The sequence below is a fragment of the Oncorhynchus mykiss genome, chromosome 3 (assembly GCF_057628025.1).
Source record: "Oncorhynchus mykiss isolate SJ-2025 chromosome 3, ASM5762802v1, whole genome shotgun sequence".
Taxonomy (NCBI): Eukaryota; Metazoa; Chordata; class Actinopteri; order Salmoniformes; family Salmonidae; genus Oncorhynchus; species Oncorhynchus mykiss.
This window is the reverse complement of record NC_143024.1, coordinates 3,897,501-3,920,000: the sequence shown is the minus strand read 5'-3', so window position 1 is coordinate 3,920,000 and position 22,500 is coordinate 3,897,501. Positions and strand designations below refer to the sequence as shown.

General features: G+C 51.7%; 1 protein-coding gene across 1 annotated transcript in view; it reads right to left on the bottom strand.

The window, feature by feature from the left end:
• The window catches only part of LOC149984267 (intermembrane lipid transfer protein VPS13B-like), a 721,339-nt gene that overhangs the window by 310,569 nt on the left and 388,270 nt on the right, over window positions 1-22,500 (bottom strand). Inside the window, 2 exon segments of the mRNA XM_090230526.1 lie at window positions 3,616-3,836; window positions 10,435-10,669. Of these exon segments, the coding sequence (XP_090086652.1) occupies window positions 3,616-3,836; window positions 10,435-10,669 (456 nt within the window).

Here is a 22,500-nt window from a genome sequence, read left to right as displayed (position 1 = left end):
GTGTGTATGTATTTACTAACCTGGGGTTCCTGGGGGTCAGAGTGTGTGTATGTATCTACTAACCTGGGGGTCCTGGGGGTTAGAGTGTGTGTATGTATTTACTAACCTGGGGGTCCTGGGGGTCGGGGGTTAGAGTGTGTGTATGTGTTTACTAACCTGGGGGTCCTGGGGGTTAGAGTGTGTGTATCTATTTACTAACCTGGGGGTCCCGGGGGTTAGAGTGTGTGTATGTATTTACTAACCTGGGGGTCCTGGGGGTTAGAGTGTGTGTATGTATCTACTAACCTGGGGGTCCCGGGGGTTAGAGTGTGTGTATGTATTTACTAACCTGGGGGTCCTGGGGGTCCTGGGGGTTAGAGTGTGTGTATGTATTTACTAACCTGGGGGTCCTGGGGGTCGGGGGTTAGAGTGTGTGTATGTGTTTACTAACCTGGGGGTCCTGGGGGTTAGAGTGTGTGTATCTATTTACTAACCTGGGGGTCCCGGGGGTTAGAGTGTGTGTATGTATCTACTAACCTGGGGGTCCTGGGGGTCAGAGTGTGTGTATGTATTCACTAACCTGGGGGTCCTGGGGGTTAGAGTGTGTGTATGTATCTACTAACCTGGGGGTCCTGGGGGTTAGAGTGTGTGTATGTATCTACTAACCTGGGGGTCAGAGTGTGTGTATGTATTTACTAACCTGGGGGTCCTGGGGGTCAGAGTGTGTGTATGTATTTACTAACCTGGGGGTTCTGGGGGTTAGAGTGTGTGTATTTATCTACTAACCTGGGGGTCCAGGGGGTCAGAGTGTGTGTATGTGTTTACTAACCTGGGGGTCCTGGGGGTTAGAGTGTGTGTATGTATTTACTAACCTGGGGGTCAGAGTGTGTGTATGTATCTACTAACCTGGGGGTCCTGGGGGTCAGAGTGTGTGTATGTATTCACTAACCTGGGGGTCCTGGGGGTTAGAGTGTGTGTATGTACTTACTAACCTGGGGGTCCTGGGGGTTAGAGTGTGTGTATGTATCTACTAACCTGGGGGTCAGAGTGTGTGTATGTATTTACTAACCTGGGGGTCCTGGGGGTTAGAGTGTGTGTATGTATTTACTAACATGGGGGTCCTGGGGGTCAGAGTGTGTGTATGTATTTACTAACCTGGGGGTCCTGGGGGTTAGAGTGTGTGTATGTATCTACTAACCTGGGGGTCCTGGGGGTCAGAGTGTGTGTATGTATTTACTAGCCTGGGGGTCCTGGGGGTTAGAGTGTGTGTATGTATTTACTAACCTGGGGGTCCTGGGGGTTAGAGTGTGTGTATGTATCTACTAACCTGGGGGTCCCGGGGGTTAGAGTGTGTGTATGTATTTACTAACCTGGGGGTCCTGGGGGTTAGAGTGTGTGTATGTATTTACTAACCTGGGGGTCCTGGGGGTCGGGGGTTAGAGTGTGTGTATGTGTTTACTAACCTGGGGGTCCTGGGGGTTAGAGTGTGTGTATCTATTTACTAACCTGGGGGTCCCGGGGGTTAGAGTGTGTGTATGTATCTACTAACCTGGGGGTCCTGGGGGTCAGAGTGTGTGTATGTATTCACTAACCTGGGGGTCCTGGGGGTTAGAGTGTGTGTATGTATCTACTAACCTGGGGGTCCTGGGGGTTAGAGTGTGTGTATGTATCTACTAACCTGGGGGTCAGAGTGTGTGTATGTATTTACTAACCTGGGGGTCCTGGGGGTCAGAGTGTGTGTATGTATTTACTAACCTGGGGGTTCTGGGGGTTAGAGTGTGTGTATTTATCTACTAACCTGGGGGTCCAGGGGGTCAGAGTGTGTGTATGTGTTTACTAACCTGGGGGTCCTGGGGGTTAGAGTGTGTGTATGTATTTACTAACCTGGGGGTCAGAGTGTGTGTATGTATCTACTAACCTGGGGGTCCTGGGGGTCAGAGTGTGTGTATGTATTCACTAACCTGGGGGTCCTGGGGGTTAGAGTGTGTGTATGTACTTACTAACCTGGGGGTCCTGGGGGTTAGAGTGTGTGTATGTATCTACTAACCTGGGGGTCAGAGTGTGTGTATGTATTTACTAACCTGGGGGTCCTGGGGGTTAGAGTGTGTGTATGTATTTACTAACATGGGGGTCCTGGGGGTCAGAGTGTGTGTATGTATTTACTAACCTGGGGGTCCTGGGGGTTAGAGTGTGTGTATGTATCTACTAACCTGGGGGTCCTGGGGGTCAGAGTGTGTGTATGTATTTACTAGCCTGGGGGTCCTGGGGGTTAGAGTGTGTGTATGTATCTACTAACCTGGGGGTCCTGGGGGTCAGAGTGTGTGTATGTATTTACTAACCTGGGGGTCCTGGGGGTTAGAGTGTGTGTATGTATCTACTAACCTGGGGGTCCTGGGGGTCAGAGTGTGTGTATGTATCTACTAACCTGGGGGTCAGAGTGTGTGTATGTATTTACTAACCTGGGGGTCCTGGGGGTTAGAGTGTGTGTATGTATTTACTAATCTGGGGGTCCTGGGGGTCAGAGTGTGTGTATGTATCTACTAACCTGGGGGTCCTGGGGGTTAGAGTGTGTGTATGTATTTAGTAACCTGGGGGTTAGAGTGTGTGTATGTGTTTACTAACCTGGGGGTCCTGGGGGTTAGAGTGTGTGTATGTATTTACTAACCTGGGGGTCCTGGGGGTTAGAGTGTGTGTATGTATCTACTAACCTGGGGGTCCTGGGGGTTAGAGTGTGTGTATGTATCTACTAACCTGGGGGTCCTGGGGGTCAGAGTGTGTGTATGTATCTACTAACCTGGGGGTCCTGGGGGTCAGAGTGTGTGTATGTATCTACTAACCTGGGGGTCCTGGGGGTTAGAGTGTGTGTATGTATCTACTAACCTGGGGGTCCTGGGGGTTAGAGTGTGTGTATGTATCTACTAACCTGGGGGTCCTGGGGGTCAGAGTGTGTGAATGTATCTACTAACCTGGGGGTCCTGGGGGTCAGAGTGTGTGTATGTATTTACTAGCCTGGGGGTCCTGGGGGTCAGAGTGTGTGTATGTATCTACTAACCTGGGGGTCCTGGGGGTCAGATTGTGTGTATGTATTTACTAACCTGGGGGTCCTGGGGGTTAGATTGTGTGTATGTATCTACTAACCTGGGGGTCAGAGTGTGTGTATGTATCTACTAACCTGGGGGTCCTGGGGGTCAGAGTGTGTGTATGTATTTACTAACCTGGGGGTCCTGGGGGTTAGAGTGTGTGTATGTATTTACTAATCTGGGGGTCCTGGGGGTCAGAGTGTGTGTATGTATCTACTAACCTGGGGGTCCTGGGGGTTAGAGTGTGTGTATGTATTTAGTAACCTGGGGGTTAGAGTGTGTGTATGTGTTTACTAACCTGGGGGTCCTGGGGGTTAGAGTGTGTGTATGTATTTACTAACCTGGGGGTCCTGGGGGTTAGAGTGTGTGTATGTATCTACTAACCTGGGGGTCCTGGGGGTTAGAGTGTGTGTATGTATCTACTAACCTGGGGGTCCTGGGGGTCAGAGTGTGTGTATGTATCTACTAACCTGGGGGTCCTGGGGGTCAGAGTGTGTGTATGTATCTACTAACCTGGGGGTCCTGGGGGTCAGAGTGTGTGTATGTATCTACTAACCTGGGGGTTAGAGACCTTGATGTTCAGAGGTTCCAGGTCAACGTGCAGACAGACGATGAAGGCGTGGCGTCCTTCGGGGCCCGCGGCCTGCAGCTTGTGGGAGGTGACGGCCAGGGTGGAGGTACAGCCCATCGGCTCCAGGAGACTCAGAGACCGCTGCTGACCCAACAGGGTGTACACACTGAACTGGCTCAGGGTTATGGTCCACGGGAAGGCATCACCTGGGCAGGGCAGGGGGGAGGGAGAGAGACAGGGGGGAAGGGAGAGAGACAGGGGGGAGGTGTAGAGACAGGGGGGAGGTGGAGAGAGAAAGGGGGGAGGGGAGAGAGACAGGGGGGAAGGGAGAGAGACAGGGGGGAAGGGGGAGAGACAGGGGGGAGGTGGAGAGAGACAGGGGGGAAGGGGGAGAGAGACAGGGGGAAGGGGGAGAGAGACAGGGGGGAAGGGAGAGAGAGACAGGGGGGAAGGGAGAGAGACAGGGGGGAAGGGAGAGAGACAGGGGGGAAGGGGGAGAGAGACAGGGGGGAAGGGGGAGAGAGACAGGGGGGAAGGGGGAGAGAGACAGGGGGGAAGGGGGAGAGAGACAGGGGGGAAGGGAGAGAGAGACAGGGGGGAGGTGTAGAGACAGGGGGGAGGTGGAGAGAGACAGGGGGGAAGGGGGAGAGAGACAGGGGGGAAGGGGGAGAGAGACAGGGGGGAAGGGAGAGAGAGACAGGGGGGAAGGGAGAGAGACAGGGGGGAAGGGAGAGAGACAGGGGGGAAGGGGGAGAGAGACAGGGGGGAAGGGGGAGAGAGACAGGGGGGAAGGGGGAGAGAGACAGGGGGGAAGGGCGAGAGACAGGGGGGAAGGGAGAGAGACAGGGGGGAAGGGGGAGAGAGACAGGGGGGAAGGGAGAGAGACAGTGGGGGAGGGAGAGAGACAGGGGGGAAGGGAGAGAGACAGGGGGGAAGGGAGAGAGACAGGGGGAAGGGGGAGAGAGACAGGGGGGAAGGGAGAGAGGCAGGGGGGGAGGGAGAGAGACAGGGGGGAAGGGAGAGAGACAGGGGGGAAGGGAGAGAGACAGGGGGAAGGGGGAGAGAGACAGGGGGAAGGGGGAGAGAGACAGGGGGAAGGGAGAGAGACAGGGGGGAAGGGAGAGAGACAGGGGGGAAGGGAGAGAGACAGGGGGAAGGGAGAGAGACAGGGGGGAAGGGAGAGAGACAGGGGGAAGGGAGAGAGACAGGGGGAAGGGAGAGAGACAGGGGGAAGGGGGAGAGAGACAGGGGGAAGGGGGAGAGAGACAGGGGGAAGGGAGAGAGACAGGGGGGAAGGGAGAGAGACAGGGGGAAGGGAGAGAGACAGGGGGAAGGGAGAGAGACAGGGGGGAAGGGAGAGAGACAGGGTTAATACAGGGAGACAGGAAGGACAACAGGGAGCCGGTGCTGACACTTAGGATGAGGCTTCAGGAAGGACGACAGGAAGCAGGTGCTGACACTTAGGATGAGGCTTCAGGAAGGACGACAGGAAGCAGGTGCTGACACTTAGGATGAGGCTTCAGGGAGGACGACAGGAAGCAGGTGCTGACACTTAGGATGAGGCTTCAGGAAGGACGACAGGAAGCAGGTGCTGACACTTAGGATGAGGCTTCAGGGAGGACGACAGGAAGCCGGTGCTGACACTTAGGATGAGGCTTCAGGGAGGACAACAGGAAGCCGGTGCTGACACTTAGGATGAGGCTTCAGGAAGGACGACAGGAAGCAGGTGCTGACACTTAGGATGAGGCTTCAGGGAGGACATTTGGCATAGAATCATCACTACTGGAGCCATAGAGGGGTTAGGGTCAGCCAGGCCAGGCAGTAAGGTGGGCCTGCTCCCAGTTGGCAGAGACAGAGACAGGCAGTAAGGTGGGCCTGGTCCTAGTTGGCAGAGACAGAGACAGGCAGTAAGGTGGGCCTGGTCCTAGTTGGCAGAGACAGAGACAGGCAGCCAGGCCAGGCAGTGAGGTGGGCCTGGTCCTAGTTGGCAGAGACAGAGACAGGCAGCCAGGCTAGGCAGTGAGGTGGGCCTGGTCCTAGTTGGCAGAGACAGAGACAGGCAGCCAGGCCAGGCAGTGAGGTGGGCCTGGTCCTAGTTGGCAGAGACAGAGACAGGCAGCCAGGCCAGGGAGTAAGGTGGGCCTGGTCCTAGTTGGCAGAGACAGAGACAGGCAGCCAAGCCAGGCAGTAAGGTGGGCCTGGTCCTAGTTGGCAGAGACAGGCAGCCAGGCCAGGCAGTAAGGTGGGCCTGGTCCTAGTTGGCAGAGACAGAGGCAGGCAACCAGCCAGGCAGTAAGGTGGGCCTGGTCCCAGTTGGCAGAGATAGACAGGCATCTCCTGATTTAAGGGTGACCACCCTGGTTTCACGGTCCTCAGAGTCTAACATATTACTGTTGGCTGGTAGGGGAGGAGGAGGCGTGGAGAGTCCAACATCTAAACACACACACACACACACACACCTAAACACACACACACACACACACACGGCCCGTTTCCCTGAGAAAGAGACACACAAGGAGAGAGCCCGTTTCCCTGAGACAGAGACACACAAGGAGAGAGCCCGTTTCCCTGAGAGAGAGAGACACACAAGGAGAGAGCCCGTTTCCCTGAGAGAGAGAGACACACAAGGAGAGAGCCCGTTTCCCTGAGAGAGAGAGACACACAAGGAGAGAGCCCGTTTCCCTGAGACAGAGACACACAAGGAGAGACCCCGTTTTCCCTGAGAGAGAGACACACAAGGAGAGAGCCCGTTTCCCTGAGAGAGAGAGACACAAGGAGAGAGCCCGTTTCCCTGAGAAAGAGACACACAAGGAGAGAGCCCGTTTCCCTGAGACAGAGACACACAAGGAGAGAGCCCGTTTCCCTGAGAGAGAGAGACACACAAGGAGAGAGCCCGTTTCACTGAGAGAGAGAGAGAGAGAGAGAGAGAGAGAGAGAGAGACACACACAAGGAGAGAGCCCGTTTCCCTGAGAGAGAGAGAGAGACACACAAGGAGAGAGCCCGTTTCCCCAGGCAACGGCCACGCTACATCTCTACCAGGCAGCCCAGCTAGCTCTGATCCGGGGCATTAACCATGAGAGATGAAGAGCCCTTCAAAGCCAGGGAATGATTTACCAGACCCACGGGTCGTTCCTTTTAACTGTTACACTGACAGACCGCTGATGTAAGTGTTTGTTCTGAGGGGTTTTTTGTGTTAATCTGTGTGTGTCCAACTCTGATGTCATTTAGCCAGCGAGGGAGTTAAAAAAAAAATAAAAACAGGGTCCCCCCCCCCCCCGTTTTCTGTCAGAGAGCACGGCGGAATGTTCTAGAGGAGGAATAGACATGGCTATGTCAACCTCACCTTCACCACATGTAGAGACAGCTGTACTATATATCGATCTAACACACACACACACACACACACACACACACACACACACACACACACACTAACAGTCTCGAAACTTAGACCGGTGATCTGTCATTTCTCAAGGTAAATGAGGAATACAACCACAAGCATCCCACAGTGTTCAACATGTCCTCTTCCTCATGTCCATGTTCCAGACGTTTAGGGGGAACATGCTAGGGCTCATTTGGTTCTGATTTGGGACAGCTAGGGCTCATTTGGTTCTGATTTGGGACAGCTAGGGCTCATTTGGTTCTGATTTGGGACAGCTAGGGCTCATTTTGTTCTGATTTGGGACAGCTAGGGCTCATTTGGTTCTGATTTGGGACAGCTAGAGCTCATTTGGTTCTGATTTGGGACAGCTAGGGCTCATTTGGTTCTGATTTGGGACAGCTAGGGCTCATTTGGTTCTGACTTGGGACAGCTAGGGCTCATTTGGTTCTGATTTGGGACAGCTAGGGCTCATTTGGTTCTGACTTGGGACAGCTAGGGCTCATTTGGTTCTGATTTGGGACAGCTAGGGCTCATTTGGTTCTGGTTTGGGACAGCTAGGGCTCATTTGGTTCTGATTTGGGACAGCTAGGGCTCATTTGGTTCTGATTTGGGACAGCTAGGGCTCATTTGGTTCTGATTTGGGACAGCTAGGGCTCATTTGGTTCTGATTTGGGACAGCTGGGGCTCATTTGGTTTGGGACAGCTAGGGCTCATTTGGTACAGCTAGGGCTCATTTGGTTTGGGACAGCTAGGGCTCATTTGGTACAGCTAGGGCTCATTTGGTTCTGATTTGGGACAGCTAGTGCTCATTTGGTTCTGATTTGGGACAGCTAGGGCTCATTTGGTTCTGATTTGGGACAGCTAGGGCTCATTTGGTTCTGATTTGGGACAGCTAGGGCTCATTTGGTTCTGATTTGGGACAGCTAGTGCTCATTTGGTTCTGATTTGGGACAGCTAGGGCTCATTTGGTTCTGATTTGGGACAGCTAGGGCTCATTTGGTTCTGATTTGGGACAGCTAGGGCTCATTTGGATCTGATTTGAATGTTCTGTGTCTTTTGGCATTTGGACAAGCTCTGACTTTTCACTTAAAACATTGTTGGGTTTTTAAACATATACGATTCAGAATACAACCTCCCTCCAGTCTGTCCTGTCATAACAGGTGTTATAACCACCTCCCTTCCTCCAGTCTGGTCCTGGACACCATAAAGGAGAGGTCTTGCTATAACAGGTGTTATAACCACCTCCCTCCAGTCTGGTCCTGGACACCATAAAGGAGAGGTCTTGCTATAACAGGTGTTATAACCACCTCCCTCCAGTCTGGTCCTGGACACCATAAAGGAGAGGTCCTGCTATAACAGGTGTTATAACCACCTCCCTCCAGTCTGGTCCTGGACACCATGAAGGAGAGGTCTTGCTATAACAGGTGTTATAACCACCTCCCTCCAGTCTGGTCCTGGACACCATAAAGGAGAGGTCCTGCTATAACAGGTGTTATAACCACCTCCCTCCAGTCTGGTCCTGGACACCATGAAGGAGAGGTCCTGCTATAACAGGTGTTATAACCACCTCCCTCCCTCCAGTCTGGTCCTAGACACCATGAAGGAGAGGTCTTGCTATAACAGGTGTTATAACCACCTCCCTCCCTCCAGTCTGGTCCTAGACACCATGAAGGAGAGGTCCTGCTATAACAGGTGTTATAACCACCTCCCTCCCTCCAGTCTGGTCCTAGACACCATGAAGGAGAGGTCTTGCTATAACAGGTGTTATAACCACCTCCCTCCCTCCAGTCTGGTCCTGGACACCATGAAGGAGAGGTCTTGCTATAACAGGTGTTATAACCACCTCCCTCCCTCCAGTCTGGTCCTGGACACCATGAAGGAGAGGTCTTGCTATAACAGGTGTTATAACCACCTCCCTCCAGTCTGGTCCTGGACACCATGAAGGAGAGGTCTTGCTATAACAGGTGTTATAACCACCTCCCTCCAGTCTGGTCCTGGACACCATGAAGGAGAGGTCCTGCTATAACAGGTGTTATAACCACCTCCCTCCAGTCTGGTCCTGGACACAATGAAGGAGAGGTCCTGCTATAACAGGTGTTATAACCACCTCCCTCCAGTCTGGTCCTGGACACCATGAAGGAGAGGTCCTGCTATAACAGGTGTTATAACCACCTCCCTCCAGTCTGGTCCTGGACACCATGAAGGAGAGGTCCTGCTATAACAGGTGTTATAACCACCTCCCTCCAGTCTGGTCCTGGACACCATGAAGGAGAGGTCCTGCTATAACAGGTGTTATAACCACCTCCCTCCCTCCAGTCTGGTCCTGGTCACCATGAAGGAGAGGTCCTGTTATAACAGGTGTTATAACCACCTCCCTTCCTCCAGTCTGGTCCTGGACACCATGAATGAGAGGTCCTGCTATAACAGGTGTTATAACCACCTCCCTCCCTCCAGTCTGGTCCTGGACACCATGAAGGAGAGGTCCTGTTATAACAGGTGTTATAACAACCTCCCTTCCTCCGTATGGTCCTGGACACCATGAAGGAGAGGTCCTGCTATAACAGGTGTTATAACAACCTCCCTCCCTCCAGTCTGGTTCTGGACACCATGAAGGAGAGGTCCTGCTATAACAGGTGTTATAACAACCTCCCTTCCTCCAGTCTGGTCCTGGACACCATGAAGGAGAGGTCCTGCTATAACAGGTGTTATAACAACCTCCCTTCCTCCAGTATGGGCCTGGACACCATAAAGGGGAGGTCTTGCTATAACAGGTGTTATAACAACCTCCCTTCCTCCGTATGGTCCTGGACACCATGAAGGAGAGGTCCTGCTATAACAGGTGTAATAACCACCTCCCTCCCTCCAGTCTGGTCCTGGACACCATTAAGGAGAGGTCCTGCTATAACAGGTGTAATAACCACCTCCCTCCCTCCAGTATGGGCCTGGACACCATAAAGGGGAGGTCTTGCTATAACAGGTGTTATAACAACCTCCCTTCCTCCGTATGGTCCTGGACACCATGAAGGAGAGGTCCTGCTATAACAGGTGTAATAACCACCTCCCTCCCTCCAGTCTGGTCCTGGACACCATTAAGGAGAGGTCCTGCTATAACAGGTGTAATAACCACCTCCCTCCCTCCAGTCTGGTCCTGGACACCATGAAGGAGAGGTCCTGCTATAACAGGTGTTATAACAACCTCCCTTCCTCCAGTATGGGCCTGGACACCATGAAGGGGAGGTCTTGCAATAACAGGTGTTATAACAACCTCCCTCCGTATGGTCCTGGACACCGTGAAGGAGAGGTCCTGCTATAACAGGTGTAATAACTACCTCCCTCCCTCCAGTCTGGTCCTGGACACCATGAAGGAGAGGTCCTGCTATAACAGGTGTTATAACAGGTGTAATAACGTGTAATAACCTACCTTCCTCCAGTATGGGCCTGGACACCATGAAGGGGAGGTCTTGCAGGGGCTCCATGTATTTGTGTCCAGCAGACAGCACAGTGATATGGGGCAGGCAGACTACCAGAGTCCCAGGCATGGTGGCCTGATTGTGGTACCAGCTACGGACAGTACCGGGGATGTCTCCACAGATAATGGTGCTGGGAGAGGGGAGGCTGTCGTTGGGGAGGAACACACAGCATGACTGGAGATCCAACTGGAGGAGGAGAGAAGAAGAAGAGGAGGAGAGAGAAGAAGAGGAGGAGAGAAGAAGAGGAGGAGAGAAGAAGAAGAGGAGGAGAGAAGAAGAGGAGGAGAGAAGAAGAGGAGAGAGAGGAAGAGGAGGAGAGAAGAAGAGGAGAGAGAGAAGAAGAAGAGGAGAGAGAGGAAGAGGAGGAGAGAAGAAGAGGAGAGAGAGGAAGAGGGAGAGAGAGGAAGAGGAGGAGAGAGGAAGAGGAGGAGAGAAGAAGAGGAGAGAGAGGAAGAGGAGGAGAGAGAAGAAGAGGAGGAGAGAAGAAGAGGAGAGAGAGGAAGAGGAGGAGAGAGAAGAAGAGAGATGGTGCACCATTAGAACTGTGCATCAAATGAATACATACAACACAACAACAGCTTGAGGAGCAGGGAGGAGATGTGATGGGCAGTGAGGAACAGGGAGGGGCAGTGAGGAGCAGGGAGGAGCAGTGAGGAGCAGGGAGGGGCAGTGAGGAGCAGGGAGGAGCAGTGAGGGGCAGTGAGGGGCAGTGAGGAGCAGGGGGGGGCAGTGAGGAGCAGTGAGGAGCAGGGAGGAGCAGTGCGGAGCAGTGAGGAGCAGGGAGGAGCAGGGAGGAGCAGTGATGAGCAGTGAGGAGCAGGGAGGAGCAGTGAGGAGCAGGGAGGGCCAGGGAGGGGCAGTGAGGGGCAGTGAGGAGCAGGGAGGAGCAGTGAGGAGCAGGGAGGAGCAGTGAGGAGCTGTGAGGAGCAGGGAGGGGCAGGGAGGAGCTGTGAGGAGCAGGGAGGGGGGTTTCTGTACCAGAGTAACTTAGTCTTCAACAGACCATGAACTCTGTGCTGTCTCAGTGTTTACACGACAAGGCTGGTTAAAACTCCTCAGAAGGACAACACTGGTGTAATGGAAAAGCACATGGCCCTTCGCTCCTAAATCTGACCCGTACAAAACTAATCTCTCCGCATTGTGTCAAGTTTTTCTCTTGTTGGACACTGTTCAAAGCCACAGAATCCAGAGAAACAAACACTGGGTAACTCACGGTGGTAACTGCCCATGAGGCCATCTATGGCGAGCGCAGATCAATCATGAATAAGGAAATATGTGCTTTTCCTGTGTGCGGTGTGAGGTAGTTTAGGTTACTAATCTGAGGCAGGGGGGGGAAACACAGACAGGGTGTAATCCCAGTTCCCACAGTTAAAAAGGAGGGCTTCAGTCACAGTTACCGTGGAGGGTTCATTCACAGTCACCGTGGAGGGTTTCAGTCACAGTCACTATGGAGGGCTTCAGTCACAGTCACCATGGAGGGCTTCAGTCACAGTCACCATGGAGGGCTTCAGTCACCATGGAGGGCTTCAGTCACAGTTACCGTGGAGGGTTCATTCACAGGGTTTCAGTCACAGTCACTATGGAGGGCTTCAGTCACAGTTACCGTGGAGGGTTCATTCACAGGGTTTCAGTCACAGTCACCATGGAGGGCTTCAGTCACAGTCACTATGGAGGGCTTCAGTCACAGTCACCATGGAGGGCTTCAGTCACCATGGAGGGCTTCAGTCACCATGGAGGGCTTCAGTCACAGTTACCGTGGAGGGTTCATTCACAGGAGTCACTATCTCCCACATTCAGAGTGTGGGGAGGAACAGGTAGGACAAGGACTAACAGGTAGGACTAACAGGTAGGACTAACAGGTAGGACTATAACTAACAGGTAGGACTCCCTTAGCCCCTAAGTCACCCTGGGAGACCAGGACATGCTCCTGGGTCTCCCTGAGGTTGTGCTGTTAATGAAGGGGGGGGGTGGAAGAGTCAGAGAGAGTCAGAGAGAGAGATAGAGAGAGAGTCAGCGAGAGAAATAGAGAGTCAGAGAGAGAGAGATAGTCACAGAGAGAGTCAGAGAGAGTCAGAGAGAGAGAGAGAGAGAGTCAGAGAGAAAGAGAGAGTCAGAGAGAGAGAGATAGTCACAGAGAGAGTCAGAGAGAGAGAGAGAAAGTCAGAGAGAAAGAGAGAGTCAGAGAGAGAAAGAGAGTCAGAGAGACAGAGTCAGAGAGAGAGAGAGAGTAACAGAGAGATAGAAAGAGCTCTATGCCTGTGGTGCTTGTACGAACAGATTCAACCAGAGGGAAGAGAAGAGAGTGTAAACAGCCTGATGTCAGAATATCAACTGCTGAGACCACTGCCAAAACCAATGACAGCGTCTCTGTTACACCAGCTCTCCCTTGCGCTCTCTCTCTCTCTCTCCACTCTCTGTTGCTCCCCCCCCCCCTCTCTCTCTCTCCCTCTCTCTCTCTCTCTCTTGCTCCCCCCCTCTCTCTCTCTCCTCTCTCTCTCCCCCCATCTCTCTCTCTCTATATTTCTCTCTAACTCCCCCCCCCCCCCCTCTCTCCTCTTCTCCCCTGTCAAAGCCGTGGTGTTTGTGTCCAGTCGTTGTACCATGACCACGCATTGATTCACAATGGAAAATGTGTGTTACTGTGTTTCATGGCCAGAGGGGAGAGAGAGAAGAGGAGAACATAGTCTGTGGTTCACGGTCAGAGGGGAGAGAGTAGAGGAGAACAGAGCCCGTGGTTCACAGTAGGGTTGATGCTCAGGGCCACACAGTGAAATTGACATGAGGTGGTTTATAATACTACAGGGGTAATCTGAGTCAATCTGGACACTGTGTGTTCCTATGGAGAGAGCTAGCTACAGGGGTAATCTGAGTCAATCTGGACACTGTGTGTTCCTATGGAGAGAGCTAGCTACAGGGGTAATCTGGACACTGTGTGTTCCTACGGAGAGAGCTAGCTACAGGGGTAATCTGGACACTGTGTGTTCCTATGGAGAGAGCTAGCTACAGGGGTAATCTGGACACTGTGTGTTCCTATGGAGAGAGCTAGCTACAGGGGTAATGGAGAGAGCTAGCTACAGGGGTAATCTGGACACTGTGTGTTCCTATGGAGAGAGCTAGCTACAGGGTTAATCTGGGCACTGTGTGTTCCTATGGAGAGAGCTAGCTACAGGGGTAATCTGGACACTGTGTGTTCCTATGGAGAGAGCTAGCTACAGGGTTAATCTGGACACTGTGTGTTCCTATGGAGAAAGCTAGCTACAGGGTTAATCTGGACACTGTGTGTTCCTATGGAGAGAGCTAGCTACAGGGGTAATCTGGACACTGTGTGTTCCTATGGAGAGAGCTAGCTACAGGGGTAATCTGGACACTGTGTGTTCCTATGGAGAGAGCTAGCTACAGGGGTAATCTGGACACTGTGTGTTCCTATGGAGAGAGCTAGCTACAGGGGTAATGGAGAGAGCTAGCTACAGGGGTAATCTGGACACTGTGTGTTCCTATGGAGAGAGCTAGCTACAGGGGTAATCTGGACACTGTGTGTTCCTATGGAGAGAGCTAGCTACAGGGGTAATCTGGACACTGTGTGTTCCTATGGAGAGAGCTAGCTACAGGGGTAATCTGGACACTGTGTGTTCCTATGGAGAGAGCTAGCTACAGGGGTAATCTGGACACTGTGTGTTCCTATGGAGAGAGCTAGCTACAGGGGTAATCTGGACACTGTGTGTTCCTATGGAGAGAGCTAGCTACAGGGGTAATCTGGACACTGTGTGTTCCTATGGAGAGAGCTAGCTACAGGGGTAATCTGGACACTGTGTGTTCCTATGGAGAGAGCTAGCTACAGGGGTAATCTGGACACTGTGTGTTCCTATGGAGAGAGCTAGCTACAGGGTTAATCTGGACACTGTGTGTTCCTATGGAGAGAGCTAGCTACAGGGTTAATCTGGGCACTGTGTGTTCCTATGGAGAGAGCTAGCTACAGGGGTAATCTGGACACTGTGTGTTCCTATGGAGAGAGCTAGCTACAGGGGTAATCTGGACACTGTGTGTTCCTATGGAGAGAGCTAGCTACAGGGGTAATCTGGACACTGTGTGTTCCTATGGAGAGAGCTAGCTACAGGGTTAATCTGGACATCGTGTGTTCCTATGGAGAGAGCTAGCTACAGGGTTAATCTGGGCACTGTGTGTTCCTATGGAGAGAGCTAGCTACAGGGGTAATCTAGACACTGTGTGTTCCTATGGAGAGAGCTAGCTACAGGGTTAATCTGGACACTGTGTGTTCCTATGGAGAGAGCTAGCTACAGGGTTAATCTGGGCACTGTGTGTTCCTATGGAGAGAGCTAGCTACAGGGTTAATCTGGGCACTGTGTGTTCCTATGGAGAGAGCTAGCTACAGGGTTAATCTGGGCACTGTGTGTTCCTATGGAGAGAGCTAGCTACAGGGTTAATCTGGGCACTGTGTGTTCCTATGGAGAGAGCTAGCTACAGGGGTAATCTGGACACTGTGTGTTCCTATGGAGAGAGCTAGCTACAGGGTTAATCTGGGCACTGTGTGTTCCTATGGAGAGAGCTAGCTACAGGGGTAAAATATGGTACAAGGTCATTGGGTATTGGAGATAATTGTGTTTGACAGCTCAGCGACAGGCCAATCAACAGAGTTTTGGAAGGAGTGGGGTACATGGACCATCTCCCCTACTGAGAAGTGACAGGTGTGGGTTGGGGGGGGGGGTTAAAGGTCAGGCAGGTGAAGGGAGTTTGGACCGTTCCATCAGATGCCTGGCTGGTGGAAAAGCACAGAGTTCTATTACGCCAAAATGACCAAAAACATTCAGTGATTACAACAACAACAACAACAACAACATCAGTGTTTTGGTTTTTACCATAATAGGAGAGTGAAAATGTTTCCCATTTTGGGGTTAAAAGTTGTGGAAGAGACAGATGTTTCCACCGTGGACACAGGAGGCACAACTCTAAGGGCTGCGACACAACTAGTATCTGAAAGGCAAAGTGGTCTAAGTCTCACGTGTTATATCTCTAACGCATCTCTCTGTAACTCTCTCAGGAGGTCAGTAGTTTAATCTAAAGGCTGGATGTAACATGTATCTCTATCGCATCTCTCTGTAACTCTCTCAGGAGGTCACGGGGAAGTTCAACAAGTAGTTTAATTTAAGAATAAGGCCAGAGAGGGGTGTGGTATGGCTCGTAGGCACAACGCAACACGGAGTGCCTGGACACAGCCCTTAGCTGTGGAATATTTGCCTTTTACCCCCCCCCCCCCAAGGGCCGAATTTCTTAATTAAATTACTTGTTCAAGGACTGACTAACACCAGGTCTATAGGAAGGACTGACTAACACCAGGTCTATAGGAAGGACTGACTAACACCAGGTCTATAGGAAGGACTGCCTAAAACCAGGTCTATAGGAAGGACTGACTAACACCAGGTCTATAGGAAGGACTGACTAACACCAGGTCTATAGGAAGGACTGACTAACACCAGGTCTATAGGAAGGACTGACTAACACCAGGTCTATAGGAAGGACTGACTAACACCAGGTCTATAGGAAGGAAACAGATGCAGACTAATGGGAATGGTTGGAAGGTCTGGTCCCAAACAAAACCCTATTCCCTACCTAGTACACAGGAGAGGATGTTGGGCTGGATCGTGTAGTTTGTGTGTGTGTGTGTGTGTGTGTGTGTGTGTGTGTGTGTGTGTGTGTGGTGTGTGTGTGTGTGTGTGTGTGTGTGTGTGTGTGTCTGTTTCCGTGTGTGTGTGTGTGTGTGTGTGTGTGTGTGGTGTGTGTGGTGTGTGTGTGGTGTGTGTGTATGTGTGTGTGTGTGTGGTGTGTGTGGTGTGTGTGTGTGTGTGTATGTGTGTGTGTGTGTGTGTGTGTGTGGTGTGTGTGGTGTGTGTGTGGTGTGTGTGTATGTGTGTGTGTGTGTGCGTGTGTGTGGTGTGTGTGGTGTGTGTGGTGTGTGTGTGTGTGTGTGTGTGTGTGTGTGTGTGTGTGTCTGTTTCCGTGTGTGTGTGTGTGTGTGTGTGTGTGTGTGTGTGTGTGTGTGTGGTGTGTGTGTGGTGTGTGTGTATGTGTGTGTGTGTGTGTGTGTGTGTGTGTGTGTGTGTGTGTGTGTGTGTGTGTGTGTGTGTGTGTGTGTGTATAAGGCAGGTAGCATCATCACCACCTCAACAGACTCTATTGAAAACTTTCTGAACTAGAACAGGAAACTAAAACATTTCTTCATTTCAACCAGGAAGTCTCTGGAAAAACACACCAATACATTCCTTAGGCTGGTTTAGACACACACACACACGGAAACAGACACACACACCATACACACACACACGGCTCATATTCTCCCCTGTGATTGTACAGTCAATGACCATGTGCAGAATAAAAGGGCATTTTGCAGCCGGCCTGGCTTCCAGCCAAGACACCTGAATTAACACACACCCCCCCCCCCCCCCCCCTTAAACAGAGATGTGAGACTGAAACGGCCTCTCTTCTCTCCTGTGTTCCCCAGCCCACTGCTGTGTGTTGATCTAATAACCTCCACTCCTCCACAGTGGCCCACCAACCAGCCAGCTACAGACCCAGCTTTAGTTCCTAGTGTGTTGATCTAGTTACCTCCACAGTGGTCCACCAGCCAGCCAGCTACAGACCCAGCTTTAGTTCCTAGTGTGTTGATCTAGTTACCTCCACGCCTCCACAGTGGCCCACCAGCCAGCCAGCTACAGACCCAGCTTTAGTTCCTAGTGTGTTGCTCTAGTTAGCCCCACTCCTCCACAGTGGCCCACCAACCAGCCAGCTACAGACCCAGCTTTAGTTCCTAGTGTGTTGATCTAGTTACCTCCAGTGGCCCACCAACTGGCCAGCTACAGACCCAGCTTTAGTTCCTAGTGTGTTGATCTAGTTACCTACAGTGGCCCACCAACTAGCCAGCTACAGACCCAGCTTAAGTTCCTAGTGTGTTGATCTAGTTACCCCTACTCCTCCACAGTGGCCCACCAGCCAGCCAGCAACAGACCCAGCTTTAGTCCCTAGTGTGTTGATCTAGTTACCTCCAGTGGCCCACCAACCAGCCAGCTACAGACTCAGCTTTAGTTCCTAGTGTGTTGATCTAGTTACCTCCAGTGGCCCACCAACTAGCCAGCTACAGACCCAGCTTTAGTTCCTCGTGTGTTGATCTAGTTACCTCCACTCCTCCACAGTGGCCAAACCAGCCAGCCAGCTACAGACCCAGCTTTAGTTCCTAGTGTGTTGATCTAGTTACCTCCACTCCTCCACAGTGGCCCACCAACCAGCCAGCTACAGACCCAGCTTTAGATCCTAGTGTGTTGATCTAGTGACCTCCACAGTGGCCCACCAGCCAGCCAGCAACAGACCCAGCTTTAGTCCCTAGTGTGTTGATCTAGTTTCCTCCAGTGGCCCACCAACCAGCCAGCTACAGACCCAGCTTTAGATCCTAGTGTGTTGATCTAGTGACCTCCACAGTGGCCCACCAGCCAGCCAGCAACAGACCCAGCTTTAGTCCCTAGTGTGTTGATCTAGTTTCCTCCAGTGGCCCACCAACCAGCCAGCTACAGACTCAACTTTAGTTCCTAGTGTGTTGATCTAGTTACCTCCACTCCTCCACAGTGGCCCACCAACCAGCCAGCTACAGACCCAGCTTTAGATCCTAGTGTGTTGATCTAGTGACCTCCACAGTGGCCTACCAACCAGCCAGCTACAGACCCAGCTTTAGTTCCTAGTGTGTTGATCTAGTTACCTCCACAGTGGCCCACCAGCCAGCCAGCTACAGACCAGGCTTTAGTTCCTAGTGTGATTGTCCTGGGGGTGAAATGGCTGCCTGTCTTTCTCTGTTTCCCTGGGTTGGCCTGACAACACAGTTCTAAATATGGAGATCATGTCAGTTCTCAGAACTCCTGGCCAGCCAATCAGACAGGCCTTTTGGAGTCACACGTGTAGACTGGACCCTGTTTCAATTCCACTGTTTTAAATATGTGTCCCTCCTCTCTCCCTGTAGGAGAGGCTGTGTCCAGTACTGTTCAATATTACTGTCCTGTCCTGTTTAATGTTATGACCGAGCCAGTACACGAGGATGGTTTATCTGTCCTGTCCTGTTTAATGTTATGACCGAGCCAGTACACCAGGATGGTTTATCTGTCCTGTCCTGTTTAATGTTATGACCGAGCCAGTACACCAGGATGGTTTATCTGTCCTGTCCCGTTTAATGTTATGACCGAGCCAGTACACCAGGATGGTTTATCTGTCCTGTCCTGTTTAATGTTATGACCGAGCCAGTACACCAGGATGGTTTATCTGTCCTGTCCTGTTTAATGTTATGACCGAGCCAGTACACGAGGATGGTTTATCTGTCCTGTCCTGTTTAATGTTATGACCGAGCCAGTACACCAGGATGGTTTATCTGTCCTGTCCGGTTTAATGTTATGACCGAGCCAGTACACGAGAATTTGTGTCCAACAAGGCCGGTTTTCCTGCAGATGAAAAGGAAGCAGAATAAAAACCAGTGTACAGTTTAAAGTCTGTATTGTATTAAGTGGACGGTTAAATCTGAAGGCTGGATGGTTTAATCTGAAGGCTGGATGGTTTAATCTAAAGGCTGGATGGTTTAATCTGAAGGCTGGATGGTTTAATCTGAAGGCTGGATGGTTTAATCTGAAGGCTGGATGGTTTAATCTGAAGGTTTAATCTGAAGGCTGGATGGTTTAATCTGAAGGTTTAATCTGAAGGCTGGATGGTTTAATCTGAAGGCTGGATGGTTTAATCTGAAGGCTGGATGGTTTAATTTGAAGGCTGGATGGTTTAATCTGAAGGCTGGATGGTTTAATCTGAAGGCTGGATGGTTTAATCTGAAGGTTGGATGGTTTAATCTGAAGGCTGGATGGTTTAATCTGAAGGCTGGATGGTTTAATCTGAAGGTTTAATCTGAAGGCTGGATGGTTTAATCTAATGGTTTAATCTGAAGGCTGGATGGTTTAATCTGAAGGCTGGATGGTTTAATCTGAAGGTTTAATATGAAGGCTGGATGGTTTAATCTGAAGGCTGGATGGTTTAATCTGATGGTTTAATCTGAAGGCTGGATGGTTTAATCTGAATGCTGGATGGTTTAATCTGAAGGCTGGATGGTTTAATCTGAAGGCTGGATGGTTTAATCTGAAGGCTGGATGGTTTAATCTGAAGGCTGGATGGTTTAATCTGAAGGCTGGATGGTTTAATCTGAAGGCCCATGTAGAAGTGGCAAATATTACCATAGGAGGGAAGCTCTTCGAAACGTTCTGGTGAAACTAGCAGATGACCGTCTGTAGAGAGGACAGGCAGCCTGGGTTATACCAAAACACAACCCCATCACTACAGGGATGTGTCTGTGTGCGTGTGCATGTGTGTGTGTGTGAGTGATTGTACACGTGTGTGTGTGTGTGTGTGCACATACACTAGGCCAGAGTCCATCTCTCCCAGGAGCTAGTCCCCCCTCTCTCTCTCCCTCCTTCTCTCTCTCTGTCTCTCTCTGTCTGTCTCTCGCTCTCCCTCCTTCTCTCTCTCTGTCTCTCTCTGTCTGTCTCTCGCTCTCCCTCCTTCTCACTCTATCTCGCTCTCTCTGTTCCACCAAACAACAGTGACTCACCACAGAGTATAGCGAGCCTTAGGGTTCCACAGGAAACAGCCCGGAGATAAAGAGGAGAGAGAGAGGAGAGAGAGAGGAGAGAGAGAGGAGAGAGAGAGGAGAGGAGAGGAGAGGAAATTAGAAACACCCTGCCCGCGTGGATCCCTGATGAAAACATTCCCAAGCTCTGGACCTGGGAACATCTCGGAACAACCACAGGACAGAACACCTTGTTTTGTAAAACCAGATCCGGCTCCAAACGTAATCTTCTTCCTGTGTGACGGAAGGACGGCCCGGAGAGACCGAGAGAAATATCTTCTGTATTTCCTGAAATGGCTGAGCTGAGGACGGAAGGACCCAGGGGGCCTCTGACGGTCCTCAGCAGCTAACCTTAACCTCAACCCTAACCGCCCACAACCTCACCACACACACACACACACCTCACTAATCTGCCTGTGCACCCTGGGTAACTGTTTCCACAAAACCACATGTGAAAAGGTAGCAGAGAAAAGGATATGAGTTAGTGTCTGAGAAGGGAGGGGAAACTGGGGTAGTGGTAGTGTTATAGTTAGGGTTAGACTGGGGTAGTGGTAGTGTTATAGTTAGGGTTGGACTGGGGTAGTGTTATAGTTAGGGTTAGACTGGGGTAGTGGTAGTGTTATAGTTAGGGTTAGACTGGGGTAGTGGTAGTGTTATAGTTAGGGTTAGACTGGGGTAGTGGTAGTGTTATAGTTAGGGTTAGACTGGGGTAGTGTTATAGTTAGGGTTAGACTGGGGTAGTGGTAGTGTTATAGTTAGGGTTAGACTGGGGTAGTGGTAGTGTTATAGTTAGGGTTAGACTGGGGTAGTGTTATAGTTAGGGTTAGACTGGGGTAGTGTTATAGTTAGGGTTAGACTGGGGTAGTGTTATAGTTAGGTTTAGACTGGGGTAGTGGTAGTGTTATAGTTAGGGTTAGACTGGGGTAGTGTTATAGTTAGGGTTAGACTGGGGTAGTGTTATAGTTAGGGTTAGACTGGGGTAGTGTTATAGTTAGGGTTAGACTGGGGTAGTGGTAGTGTTATAGTTAGGGTTAGACTGGGGTAGTGTTATAGTTAGGGTTAGACTGGGGTAGTGGTAGTGTTATAGTTAGGGTTAGACTGGGGTAGTGGGAGTGTTATAGTTAGGGTTAGACTCGAGTAGTGGTAGTGTTATGTAGCTAGCAGGACTCCAGCCTCCCTATAACAGCCAGCTAGCAGGACCCCAGCCTCCCTATAACAGCCAGCTAGCAGGACCACAGGCTCCCTATAACAGCCAGGTCCTAGCTAGCAGGACCCCAGCCTCCCTATAACAGCCAGCTAGCAGGACCACAGGCTCCCTATAACAGCCAGCTAGCAGGACCCCAGCCTCCCTATAACAGCCAGCCAGCAGGACTCCAGCCTCCCTATAACAGCCAGCTAGCAGGACCACAGGCTCCCTATAACAGCTAGCTAGCAGGACCCCAGCCTCCCTATAACAGCCAGGTCCTAGCTAGCAGGACCCCAGCCTCCCTATAACAGCCAGCTAGCAGGACCACAGGCTCCCTATAACAGCCAGCTAGCAGGACCCCAGCCTCCCTATAACAGCCAGGTCCTAGCTAGCAGGACCCCAGCCTCCCTATAACAGCCAGGTCCTAGCTAGCAGGACCCCAGCCTCCCTATAACAGCCAGCTAGCAGGACCACAGGCTCCCTATAACAGCCAGCTAGCAGGACCCCAGCCTCCCTATAACAGCCAGCCAGCAGGACTCCAGCCTCCCTATAACAGCCAGCTAGCAGGACCACAGGCTCCCTATAACAGCTAGCTAGCAGGACCCCAGCCTCCCTATAACAGCCAGCTAGCAGGACTACAGCCTCCCTATAACAGCCAGCTAGCAGGACTACAGCCTCCCTATAACAGCCAGCTAGCAGGACCCCAGCCTCCCTATAACAGCTAGCTAGCAGGACCCCAGCCTCCCTATAACAGCCAGCTAGCAGGACCCCAGTCTCCCTATAACAGCTAGCTAGCAGGACTCCAGCCTCCCTATAACAGCCAGCCAGCAGGACTCCAGCCTCCCTATAACAGCCAGCTAGCAGGACTCCAGCCTCCCTATAACAGCCAGCTAGCAGGACTACAGCCTCCCTATAACAGCCAGCTAGCAGGACCCCAGCCTCCCTATAACAGCCGGCTAGCAGGACTCCAGCCTCCCTATAACAGCCAGCTAGCAGGACTCCAGCCTCCCTATAACAGCCAGCCAGCAGGACCCCAGCCTCCCTATAACAGCCAGCTAGCAGGACTCCAGCCTCCCAATAACAGCTAGTTAGCAGGACCCCAGCCTCCCTATAACAGCCAGCTAGCAGGACTCCAGCCTCCCTATAACAGCCAGCTAGCAGGACTCCAGCCTCCCT